Below are 13,581 nucleotides of genomic sequence, written 5' to 3' on the forward strand. Positions count from 1 at the left end.
ACTGAATCTTCCTTCCAGTTCTGCAGGCGCGATGTCATGAGTTGATGTCATGACATTCCATATAACATCTTGCTTGTACCTGTTTTGTTCTTTTTATATTTGCAAGATTCACAATCATATTATGTTTTAGCCAAACATAAATGCCAATCAGTCAATAAAAGCACTAATACAACTCTTTCAAAACATAAACCATTTGCCTCTCTTTAAAATACGATTGATTGGATTAGACTAATTTATCCATTACATCCACTAGTTAATCTGTCAAAGCTTTAAACACAAGCTTATAAAGAAGCTCACCAGAAAATTGATCGAAATTCACCTGGACATATTTCAGAGCAATCAAAGTTATTATCATATATTTTTTATTATCATCAAAATTAAATAAGGGATATTGTCTTTAAAACTAATTTAATTCTTACAAAAAAAATTCATCTAAAATTATTATAAGAGTGAAGACCGATTTTGATCCCTCACAAAAATTACACAACCCCAATTAGTCCGTCACAAAAAAAAGGACCTGATTTAATCTGTTACAAAATTTAACCGGGTCATATTAGTTCTTCTATTCATATTTTTTTCAAAATCAATTTTTTTTCATAGTTTTAAATCATGACTGGACTGCCACGTTGGCTTTTATTTTTCATTTTTTAAATACTAAATTAATTTTTAATTATAATTTCTTTTTTAAACAATTATGATTTAATAATATACAAAAAACCAAAATTATTTCTTATAATCGAACCCAAGACTTTTAAACAATATCTTAAGTCTTTACCACTAGGCCAATATGCATTCATGACAAATAATTTCCAAGATTTTTAATAATATTAAATAATTCTGAATTTAAAACAAAAATTATAAAATTTGTACAAATTGGGTCTCGAACTTAAGTCTGATAAATGATAATCACTTCACAACTAGACAAACTAATTTTTATTGTTAATATTCTTAATGATATTTAATAAATGGTAATTCAACTAATTGTTAAAATATTTAATCAATTTAACTTAAATAATCAATTGATTTTTAAAATTGTTTAGTTAATTCAAATTAAATATAGATCAATTAGTTTAATAGTAATTCAATTAAATATGAATTAATTTATTTTTATTTAATTGATTATATTTAGGATTTATATTTTATTAATTTTATTTTAAATTTTTGTATTATTTAAAATTAATAAATATTTATTTGTTTGTTATTTAAAATAAATAAATGTTTGATCTAAATTATTAACTTAAGTATTCATTATTAAGAATATTAACAATAGAAATTGATTTATCTAGTTGTAAAGTGATTATCATTTAACATGAAAGGAGTTGATTTTGAGAATCATTGGTACAAATTTTAACTCTTTTGTTTTAAATTCAGAATTATTTAATGTTATTAAAAATTATAGGAATTATTTGTCATGAATGTACATTGGACTATATAAAAAACAATTTTAGTTTTTTTTCTTATATTATTAATTTAGAATTGTTTAAAAATAAAATTATAATTAAAAATCAATATAATATTTAAAAAATGAAAAATAAAATGAAATTATAATTAAAGTTAATTTAATATTGAAAATAAAAAATAAAAAATAAAAGCCAACGTTTAAAAATTTGAAAAACCCCGGTTTGAAAAAAATAATAACAAAAAGACTAATATTGTCTGATTAAATTTTGTAAGAGGTTAAATAGAGTAATTTTTTTGTGAGGAACTAATTTTTATTCTGTATTTTTTTAAGGGAACAAAACGGATCTTCTCGTATTATAAATTACTAACAAAAATGTCATGCAATTAATTTTTATTAAGGTGGTTTGAATAGTAGTTTATATGAATTTCGACTTTAAATTTTTTTTCTCTACGTGATTGATTGAAAGTAAAATGTCATTTTCTGATAAAAACAAGAAGACAAAAACTTCACTGTTTTCTTTTCTTAACAAGTTTTAAAGACTGGATTGATTAATACAGACAATGCAAGCTACCATCCCCACTACCATGTAAAGATTCACTACCAAATAAAGCGCACACTTTCTTCCCTCTACTTTCCACTATATAAAGCGCACACTTTCTTGCTATTTTTCTCATCCTTCACTACCAAATATCATATTTCAATTGATTTTGAATTGAGTACAATGGAATCCAAGAGAGCAATCCTCATTCTTAGCCTATTGGCAATGGTTCTTCTTATTTCCTCAGAGGTGTCAGCTAGGGAGTTTACTGAGACTTCCACTAATACCAAAGAGGGTGAGCTTGCTATAAATTATTTTTCTTAATTTGAACTTAAAATTTATATTTTTCAGTGCTCATCATATATAAAGTGATGAAATTATAAGTTATATAAACACATTATAACTAAGACATAATTAATGTCATATATAATTATCATGTTGGAGATTTCTTTCTTACTTAATGATACAAGTATATATATGTATCATTTTGTAAAATTAATTTAAGATTTAAATTCACATATTGTGGTATTTGCAGAGGTTGTTGAAAAGTCAAATGAACTGAATGATGCCAAGTTTTTTGGTCATCACCGTCACGGTCACAGCCACGATCACCGTCATGTTCATGGTCATGGGCACGGTGGTCATCATGGTGGACACCATGGTGATTCCGACAATGGCAACTGATAATACAATGATACATGATGCACATGCAACAAAGTAATAAACTTCATGAATGAATAGTGTTTGGTGTTGAATAAAAGAGGTATAGATAGTCATCAGTCCGTTGTGGTTATGTATTATCTTTGAATATGTGGTGGAGTTTGATTTGAATCTATTTGGTGAATGTGTTATCATTTGTAATATATCAAATATATATCATCGTTGTTAAGTACTTTGTCTCTTTTTATATTTATATATTCATGCATAGTTCATACCAGGTTTTAAAAAACGGGGTCTGCGACCACGACGGCCGCGACAATACCGTTTCTGCAAGTGCCGATAGGGATACGTTATTACCCTTTTTTATATTTAAGAATAAATTGTGGTTAGTTTATGCTGCGACGATTGCAATCACACCTATACCGTCTGAAATCGCAAAAACCTTTACCCGAGTGCGTCGGGACTGATACCGTTTTTTAAAACCCTGGTTCATACTACTGTCTTGTCTAAATAAATTAGGCCAATAATTGACAGAACAAACATGTATCATTCATAAAATAATACAATCTTTTTGTACTGAGAAGTCATGTATAAATCATAATGGTAATCAAGGAAATGAACTTCACTTTCAAGTGCATCTTCTCTACTATGGACATAGTTTCCATGGCAACAAATCTCACTATATCAAAGACAGATCCAAAAATAACCAAAGCTTGGACATGGTAGATTGATCAAAACAATAAATAATGGTATAAAATTCGCCATCATTTATCACTAGCATTCCAAAATCCACAATCCTCATGCATAAACATTTATTTTAATAAAACTGTTTAGTCGGGCTATCTTGTTGTTCTTTGATTTTGGTTATTTTGTTATTTTTCTGACTTAGCCTATTGTTGTTCTTTTGGTACTTGTTGTATATATATATATATATATATATATATATATATATATATATATATATATATATATATATATATATATATATATATATATATATATATATATATATATATATATATATATATATATATATATATTTATATATATATATATATATATATATATTTATATATATATATATATATATATATATATATGACGTATTATATGAGAATATGAGAATAAATTGGAACCATTAAATTTTAATAATGGAGGAGAGAGAAAAAAAATTTGATGAATAATCTCCACAGTTTATTTTAAAATCTAATGGTTTTGTTATATATATATATATATTTTTTCAAGATTTGCTTCTAAATAAAAATCACTTCAATTATCTTACACATATCTTTATTGTATCAACAACAATAATATACATACATCTTATTCAAAAAGAAATTTCTATCTTTTTCGCACTTTTTATCATAACAAAACCATCACTTATTTTCATTGAAAAAAATATGTCATAAAACTAAGAGAAAATTCTTTTTTCTAGACATATTTGGAGTTAAATTTCTTACACTACTACGAAAAACACAAAAAATGACGATTGTGAAATATATATATATATATATATATATAATGACGGTAACACGTCTTTGTTAGGTAGCGTCTGATCATATGTATGTTGGTTACCACAACGGGCGTGTGAGCATTGTTATAAATTAGATAGTACACTGCTTATAACTACTATTTATAAAAACAACGGTTGTGATATTATTTCTAAACAATTCTCAATTATATCATACCGAAACAACAATACAACCATTTTTGAATTGACACTTATATTACATCAATGACACAATTCCGTTAGGAACCAAACAACCTACAAAGAAGGAATTTTTCAACAACTCTAGATAAATTTTCAACTTCTGAGAGAAGAAAACATAGAGAATTAAAGAAGCAATAATGAGCAAACTTGACATGCGTGAAATCTTTTGACTTTTACAGTTTCAAAGTTCAGAGAAGATGAAGAATTCGAAGAACCAATATAAAAGCGGAATTCCTCTTTGAACTAAAAAACAAAAAGAACTTCATCCAACGGAATCAGAGAAGAGGAAGAATCAAAATGAGTATTTTTGCTGAAACTTCTAACAATGCTGAGAGAACAGGAGTTCACGTGGCTGTTGAGGCTAGAGCTCCTATGCAAAATTTTAAGACCCTCCTCAGAATCAAGAAAAGGTCCAAGAACCTTTGAGATCGAGGAGAGCTTTTAGGAAAAGGAGATCAAGAAGAAGAAGGGTAAAAAGGCCAATCATCATTGATTCTAATGATGATGATGAAGCAGACTATACTTGGTCAAACTTTCTCTCAACCAGAACATTTATATATGATCTATATAAAAATAACTGACCTTTTAACAAGTTTTCAGCTTAAGATTTATTTAATGAAAGTTGTATTCAAGGAATTCTATAGTTTTTTATCTGTCAGCTTAAGGTTACAACTAATATTCTATCAATTTAAGGAATTCTATAGTTTTTTATCCTGTGGTTTCAAAGAATTCAAGAACTCCTTTCTCATACACAATAATCTATTAGCTTTCATCCTATGGTTATATGTTACAAAATATAAATATAACCAAAACATAGTTTCTCCGTTTCTGAGCTCGGGTTTAAAATGAACAAAAAGTAAAAAGTATAAATAGGAAACTAAATAGATTCTTCGGAGAGAATAATCTATCAGACAGGAATATACACTACTCGTCACAAACTTAAACCTATCGATCAGTTGCACTCAACCAACAATACTCGTCATTACCATCACGTATCTCTCACATCAGTGTTCATTTCTGAAGCACCAACGAGACGCATCACAACCGAGGTTATCTCTAACACAAAGTTGCAAGAACATCCGTATTCTCGCGTCGGCGATTTCTCGCTTGCAACTCAAACACTGAAGCATTAAGCTTAGACACAGAAGTAATTGTTAGCTCTAAATACATATGTAGAGTTTAGAAGCTAACAGAATTTTATCCCTAATTAGCATCTGTGAGGTATATCTCTATAACAACACAAATCCCAAATATTTAATGCAAAAAGATTAGGAAAGATAACAATAATAATTTGTAACGCAAGTTTTATACAACGCCATGAGCAATAAATATACATATGTTTAGAGTAACTATACAAACAAACCCAACAAAAGAGAAATACAAAAAGAGGAAGAGAGATAAACCAAACATTTTGCGGGTTGTCAGCTCTGATTGATGAGAAATCCACCTCCGATCATCCAAATGCACGATCCGATTGTTGTTTTCTATGCTAATCTAACCTAAGAATAAAATTGATAAATTTGGGACAAAAAAAATCCCAAAGACATAACCTAGAAATGCTGAAAATGAAATACATATAAACAAAATTTACGTAATCGCGCTAAGTGGGCTTATCACGCTTAGCAGACTGCCTTTTATTTAACACACTAAACCGCCTCTGGAAAATATTTGGCTGATTAAAAGGGACCACGCTTAGCAGGCTGACCGCGCTAAGCGGGCTCGGGAAATCATTTATGCCTCTGAAAGGAAAATTGGTAGCGCACCACATCTTGGGCTTAGTGGGCTCTGCAAAAAATTTCCTTTTTAATACTTTAAAACTGCATCCTTTAAGCTGTGTCTTCAACACTTTATAGCTCGAGGCTCCAATATTCAACAATACCTATAAAATGAAGGAAAAACTATCAAACGGTTTATAAATGAATCAAAAACTCAAGTATACTTATTTACACAAAAGTAGAGGTTTTACTATAAAAACCGAAAGAATGAAATCAATAAGTACAGTAAATGTATACTTAAAATAATGATATTTTGGCACTTATCAACTCTCTTCAACTTGAAACGTTGTTTTTTCTCAAACAACTCAACGAATAAAAAATAATAAAACAAAGAATTGTGAATCAACAAGTTTCGAAAAAAAAACAAAAACAAATATATGGCTCAACACAAAAATGTACAAACAAAGTAATACTTACCATAATTCTACAACAAAAACATGTTCAACAAAAAAATCCTAAGTATAAAAATCAAACAAAACAATACAAGCTCAATCATGAATCATACCTAGAAAAAATTCATCAAGGGATGAAAAACACACACAAAGGTGAAGGACTTGACACTCATCCAACAATCTTGCAAACAAAAGACTAAATTATGCATTCATTCAAAAATCATATTGAAAATACAAAAGCGAGAATCACAAGGGCTTTTCAAGGTTGTAATGTGGCTTGGTTAACAAACAAGGAGAAATTTCTAAAGTTAATCGAAACAAAAACTTGCCAGGAGAAAGTCAAGGTACTCTAGAAATTTCTCCTTGTTTGTTAACCAAGCCACATTACAACCTTGAAAAGCCCTTGTGATCTTGCTTTTGTATCTTCAATGTGATTTTTGGATGAATGCATAGTTTAATATTTTGTTTGCAAGATTGTTGGATGAGTGTTAAAAGTCCTTCACCTTTGTGTGTTCTTCATCCATTGATGAATTTTTGCTAGGTGTGATTCATGATGTGAGCATGTATTGTGTTAGAATGTTTTGTATGCTTTTTGTGCTTAGAATTCGTTTCGTTTACATGTTGTCGTTGTAGTATAGTGGTAAGTATTTACTTTGTTTATACGTTTTTGTATTGAACCATACATTTGTTTTTGGTTTTTAAAACTTGCTGATTCACAATTCTTTGGTTTATTACTTTCAATTCTTTGATTTATTTGACATTGTTTGAGGACAAACAAAGTTTCATGTTGGGGAAAGTTTTATAAGTGCCAAAATGTACTTATTTTGAGTATGTAAATAGTGGCACTTATCGATACCTTTGTTAATACCGTTTGAATAATTCCCCGTTTTGTGTATAAATACGTATACTTTGTGAATAATTGTATTTTCATATACTTTTATCCTATTTGATAGTTTTTCCTTTGTTTTTATAGGTATTCATGCTTATTGGAGCCTTGAGGAATAAAGTGTCAAAGGCACGGCTTCGATTTCGCAGTTTTGGTGCAAGCCCGCTTAGCCATCGTCAAGCGGACTTCCATAGGCTCAAATTAAGGATGACCAAAATCATCATTTTGGTTTCCATTCATTCATTATTGGATAGAGCATTGAATAAGTTTTCCAACACTTCGAACCGGGCGCAATTCGGAGTTACGGTTCTCAACTTATGGCGAAAACAAGATTTCACTTTTGCTGTCAGCCGCTAAGCGGGAGTACCTCCTCTGAGCGACCATGACAGATATCAGCTCGTTAAATAGGGGTAAAAATCACATTTTTAGGTTATGGTTTTGGGTTATTTGTTCCCAACTCCATCAACCTTCAATTTTTGGATAGATTAGCTTAGAAAACAACTTCGTAGGTTGCATTTGGATGATTGGGGGTGGATTGAACGTCGAACGGAGCTGACAAACTGGGAGATTTTCGGTTCATTTCTCTTCTTCTTTGTGTATTTCTCTTTGGTTGGATTTTGTATATGATCTTACTTTGAACTCATGTATATTTGTTGATCATGACGTTATATTTAACTTGCTTTATATATCTGTGTTGATTTTATCCTGGATTTTTGCTTTGTGCTTGGGATTTGGGTTGCTTTAGAGATAAACTTCTTGAATCCTTATCTTGGATGATTATCTGTTAGTTTCTGAACTCTAGAGATAGATTTAGAGCTAACAATCACTGTGGGTATCCGTTCTTAATGCTTTCGTGTTTGAGCGGCGCGCGGGAGATCGCCGACGCGAGAATACGGATGTTCTCGCTACTTTGCGTTAGAGATAACCTTGGTTGTGAGTTGATCTCGTAGGTGCTCCAGAGATGGACACTTATGTGAGAGATACGTGATGACATAGACGAGTATCGTAGGTTGAGTATAACTGATCGACAAGTTTAAGTTTGTAAGAAGTAGATCATATGCAAAGCTTGATAAGTCTTATCTTTCCGAAGAATGAATTCTTTTCTGTTCATATATTTTACTTTTCCGTTTTTATACTTTTGCTCATTGAATCCAAAGTTCGAAACCGTAGAAACTGTTGAATGGCATCTCTCCATCTCTGAGGACGATAATTCCCGGATCAATATTTCCAAATCTTTTTTGTTGCTTGCCCTATACTGCATTCAACAACAGGTACAAATATATACAACACTTGCACAAATATAAGAGAAAAACACAAAGATACAAGTATGAAACAAATACAACTATAAACATACTAAAAGAAAATTTGGTGAATGTTGGATACGCAATTTGAGAAGTGAAGATTTGAAATTAAAAACTGGTCCAATTTCAACTTGTTTAGCCAACATTCATCACCAATGTATACCTATATGTAATCATATACAAGTAAACATGTACAAATGAAAATATATAAGTGAACATATACAATATATACGATATATACAAAACTCAAAACCATAGAGACTATTGCGATGCGATTCTAACACAAAACACAATTCCTCGACAACGACGCCATTTTATTGACGCAGTAAAGTGGAAAGCAAACGATTTGGAAGTATTACTCCAAGAACTATCGTGTCCATAGAGAATGGTCAATTTATAATGCCATTCAACAGTTTCTCCATTTCTGAGTTCACGTTTAAAATGAATAAAAAGTAAAAAGTATAAACAGGAAAATAAATACATTCTTCGGAGAGAATAATCTATCAAGCATGAATATACACTACTCGTCACAAACCTAAACCTATCGATCAGTTGCACTCAACCTACAATACTCATCATTACCCATCACGTATCTCTCACATCTATGTTCATCTCTAAAGCACCAACGAGACACATCACAATCGAGGTTATCTCTAACGCAAAGTTGCGTGAACATTTGTATTCTCGCGTCGGTAATCTCTCGTGCGCAACTCAAACACGGAAGCATTAAGTTTACACACACAAGTGATTGTTAGCTCTGAATCCATCTCTAGAGTCTAGAAGCTAAGTGAAAAATATCTCTAAGCAGAATCTATGAGGTATATCTCTACAGCAACACAAATACCAAACATATAATGCAAAAAGATTAGGAAAGATAATAATAACGATTTGTAAAACAAGTTTTATACAACGCCACGGGCGATAAATATACATATGTTCAGAGTAACTATATAAACAAACCCAAGAAATACACAAAGAGGAAGAGAGATAAACCAAACATCTCACGGGTTCTCAGCTCTGATTGATGAGAAATCCACCTCCGATCATCTAAATGCACGACCCGATTGTTATTTTCTAAGCTAATCTAACCTAAGAATGAAATTGATGAATTTGGGACAAAAAATCCTCAAAGAAATAAATATAAACAAAATTACGCGGATTAGTGAAAATATTGTCGACTCCACAAAAGCCATGGGCACAATACGGAAGATTGCATCCATCTGGGAGTCATTCCTATCCACAATGGTTATATCGGGCGGATGTTTTAACAAGCTTACGGTGGGACCAGTAAAGCGGAAGTTCGAAGAGCTCATCCTGGCCAGCTCGGAAAAGATCGATGTGCTCAACCTTCCTAAGAGAAGTTCCGCACCTATTGCATTTTACAAAGAAGAACTCCCCGGTGGCGTCCCTAACCCTACTATTCCCTTGCTCGTCCGCGCCGGGATGGCCTACTTCGATGTTTAGTGCATCTTGGTCAATCAGGGCAGTTTCGTTGATATCATGTATTCGCACCTGTTCGCCACTCTGCAACTGGATGAGGTCCATCTTACCCCACATGTAATATCAGATCTACAAGGATTCAACGGTGTTGTCACCAAAACGTGGGGATTCGTAGAGGTGATTGTTTCATTCGGAGCGGCTGAGACGGCCAGGGCCATAAAGGTTCAGTTCCTGGTCATCGACTGTTTGTCCATATATCAGTGCATCTTCAAACGACCGACCTTAGTTAAGCTAATAGTCGTTCCCTCCACCGTTCACCTCAAGATGTAATATTATACGGCTAAAGGACAAGTCGCCACTTTACATGGTGACATCGATGCAGCTCGGAGGTGCTTTGAGGCATCTGCTAAAGTCCCCAACTCCATTAAAGTGACTCCACAGCGGGATGCAAACTTGTCACTGCCCACCAGTTCCGAAGCGCAGAAGTCGTTACCACATGTCGACACCGTTGATCTGGACACCTGTTTCTGTAGAGAAGCCAAAGACTAGACCGGGACAAAGAGCTCCTCAGCAACCAGGACTAAGGACCCGTTGCATCCTATTCCCGACGGTGATTTTGAGCTCGTCACATTCGGGGACGACCCAAGCAGAGGGGTCAAGATTGGAGTCGATCTTCCCGACTTGGCCAAGAAGCAGCTGAAGGCATGCCTTTGAGAAAATGCCAACATATTCGCCTGGAGTGCTGCATAGGTGCCCGACCTTGACCCTGAGGTCGCCTACCACCATTTGAACATTGATCCAGCATGCAAGGTCGTTGCCTAGAGAAGGTGGAAGCAGTCCCTTGAGAAGACGGTCGTGGCCGAAGTAGCTCTCAAAGACCTCTTAGAGGCAAATAATATTTCGGAGGCCAAGTATACTACTTGGCTATCCAATATTGTACTAGTCAAAAAGAATAATGGAAAGTGGCAAATATGTACTGACTACACCATTCTCAATAGGGCTTTCCCTAAAGATGCATACCCTCTCCCGAGCATAGATAAACTAGTAGATAATTCTGCAGGCTTTAAATTACTGTCGTTTATGGACGCGCATTTGGGATACGATCAAATCCCCATGGCTAAGGCCGATAAAAAATACACAGCTTTCATGACAAACTCGGGCAACTATTACTACAACGTAATACCCTTCGGTCTGAAAAACGCTGAAGCAACATACCAACGAATGATTAATAAGGTATTTTGAGGAGAAATCAGAGATATTTACATGGACGACATGATCGTCAAATCCCAAGAGGAAACCGATCATACGCTCCACCTCAAAAAGGTCTTCAAACAGGCCAGAAAATGTAAAATGAGATTTAATATGAAGAAATGCACATTCGGTGCCCGGGCAGGTAAATTCCTCGGTTTTTATCTAATCGAACGAGGAATTGAAACTAACCCGGACAAATGTATGGATTTTTCCAAATTCCTTATGCCGAACTCAAAGAAATCCATCCAATTGTTGAACGGAATGCTTACATCACTATCTCGTTTCATGGCCAAATTGGCCCAACACGCTCCTCCTCTATTCAAACTTTTGCGAAAAGAGACTACATTTGAATGGACAGATGAATGCTACAAAGCCCTCATCCATCTCAAACAGGCCCTGTCGCAACCATCGGTCCTCTCCCGACCAGCTAACGGGAGGTCATATACCTATACCTAGTCATGGCAGCCGAGGTCATTAGCGCGGCCCTCATCCGAGAAACCCAAGAGGGGCAAAAGCCTATATACTTTACGAGCAAGGCACATCAAGGCCCAGAGCTCAGATACCAACAAATTGAGAAGGTGGTGGTGGCTTTAATCAACGCGGCGAGAAGGATAAGACATTATTTCCTGGTACACACCATCGTGGTACGAACCGAACAGCCAATAAAACAGTTGCTCGGGCGTCTAAATATGGTCGGACGAATGCTCCACTGGTCGCTAGAACTGTATGAGTTTGACATCTGGTACGAGGGAAGAAAAGAGTTGAAACCACAAGCATTGGCCAACTTCGTGGCCGAAATGACCTTCGCTGAATCATCGATGAGCAACACTCAAAAAATGGTCATCTATTTTGACGGAGCGTCTAGCTCGATGTATAGTGGTGCGGGCATAATCTAGGAGAGTGGATAAGTAACCTTAATAGAGGTATCTCTTACGCCATCTCCTCGTAATATCCCCTCGGAGTTCGCGCCCTACGACCTTAAGTCATCACTTCCATGCTTGGAAGTAACGACTTAGAGGGCTCTTGCACTGGACTAGCCCAATTATCTTAATTGGTCCAATCCACACATGAGTGTGAAAAAGCCCAATAAGCGTTGGTCCAATCCAGGAAGCAAGCAGAAAGCGAATCTCCCCTTCGATCGGCCACAACTTATTAATGGGACCCCCATAGCCTAGGACTATTCGAGCACGCTGGACCTCCGTCCCCGCCAACGTCTAGTTCCTCTTGCTCGGCTAACCAAGACCTAATCAACAATTTCCTATGTTTTGGGCCCTGGAATTACGCATAGGCCCACAAATATTGGACGACCTAGTCCAACACCGAAGAGAACATTATAAATAGCCCTCTATACCTAGAGGGTAAGGTAATCCAAATTTTGTCCAAAACTTCATACTTTCTGTTGCACCTTTGTTCTCACTCTTACTTTGGCATCAGAGTATCTTTCAGGTACAACCCCTTTTTTTCCTCTACCATCACCGAAGATGAAGTCGTCGTTGCTAGCCACCTGTTCTGACTCATCTCGAACATAATTATTATGGAGTACTTGAATAGTTCACTTCACAATATGCTTATGAGCCATGATTTTAATCATCATGCTAAGTGTGGGAAGTTGCAAATTACTGATATTTCCTTTGCATATGACCTTTTGATGTTTGCTTGAGGAGATTTTAGATCAGTTGAGCTTATGATGAATGATTTCAACAACTTTTCCATGTCAATTGGTTTGAAAGTGAATCATAGCAAATGCAGATTATGCTTTGGTGGTGTGGATGATAGTACTAAAGAGGACATCAAAATATTGATAACTTTTATGGAGGGACCTCTTCCTTTCAAATACTTGGGGGTTCCTCTAATTTGTAAGATGCTAGTTATCCATCACTATATGAATCTTGTTGATAGGATTGTTGGGAGAATCAAGCATTAGAGTACTAAGCTTCTTAGCTATACAGGGAGTGTGCAACTTATAAGGAGCATCTCCTTTTGCAAAAGCAAATTACAGGATGCAATGTTTCCCGATTTTTAAGTATGTGATTCATAAAATTGAGGTTGTGTGCAGGCCTTTCATGGGGACGAGTGGTTCAAACATCAGTAGAAGGAGTCTGGTTGCTTGAAGAAAAGTGTGAATTTCCAAAAATAATGGATGTCTGAACATCATCGATCTTGGGATTTGGAACAAGGCAACAATGCTGAAACTGTTGTGGAACTTGAGTGGAAAGTCTGACAGC

At 34.3% G+C, this 13,581-nt stretch overlaps 1 protein-coding gene across 2 annotated transcripts in view; it reads left to right on the top strand.

The window, feature by feature from the left end:
- The first annotated feature begins 2,037 nt into the window (after positions 1-2,037).
- LOC131621067 (cold and drought-regulated protein CORA-like) overlaps positions 2,038-13,581 on the top strand; it is a 29,809-nt gene continuing 18,265 nt past the window's right edge. Inside the window, exons 1-2 of one of the 2 annotated variants that reach the window (XM_058892273.1) lie at positions 2,038-2,235; positions 2,476-2,832. In XM_058892273.1, coding sequence (XP_058748256.1) covers positions 2,124-2,235; positions 2,476-2,624 — 261 coding nt within the window. In that variant the 5' untranslated portion in view covers positions 2,038-2,123 and the 3' untranslated portion in view covers positions 2,625-2,832. Of the gene's footprint in view, positions 2,236-2,475; positions 2,833-13,581 lie in introns of those variants that run through there. The other variant, XM_058892276.1, reaches the window with a different exon arrangement.

This window comes from Vicia villosa, linkage group LG7, assembly GCF_029867415.1.
Source record: "Vicia villosa cultivar HV-30 ecotype Madison, WI linkage group LG7, Vvil1.0, whole genome shotgun sequence".
Classification (NCBI taxonomy): domain Eukaryota; kingdom Viridiplantae; phylum Streptophyta; class Magnoliopsida; order Fabales; family Fabaceae; genus Vicia; species Vicia villosa.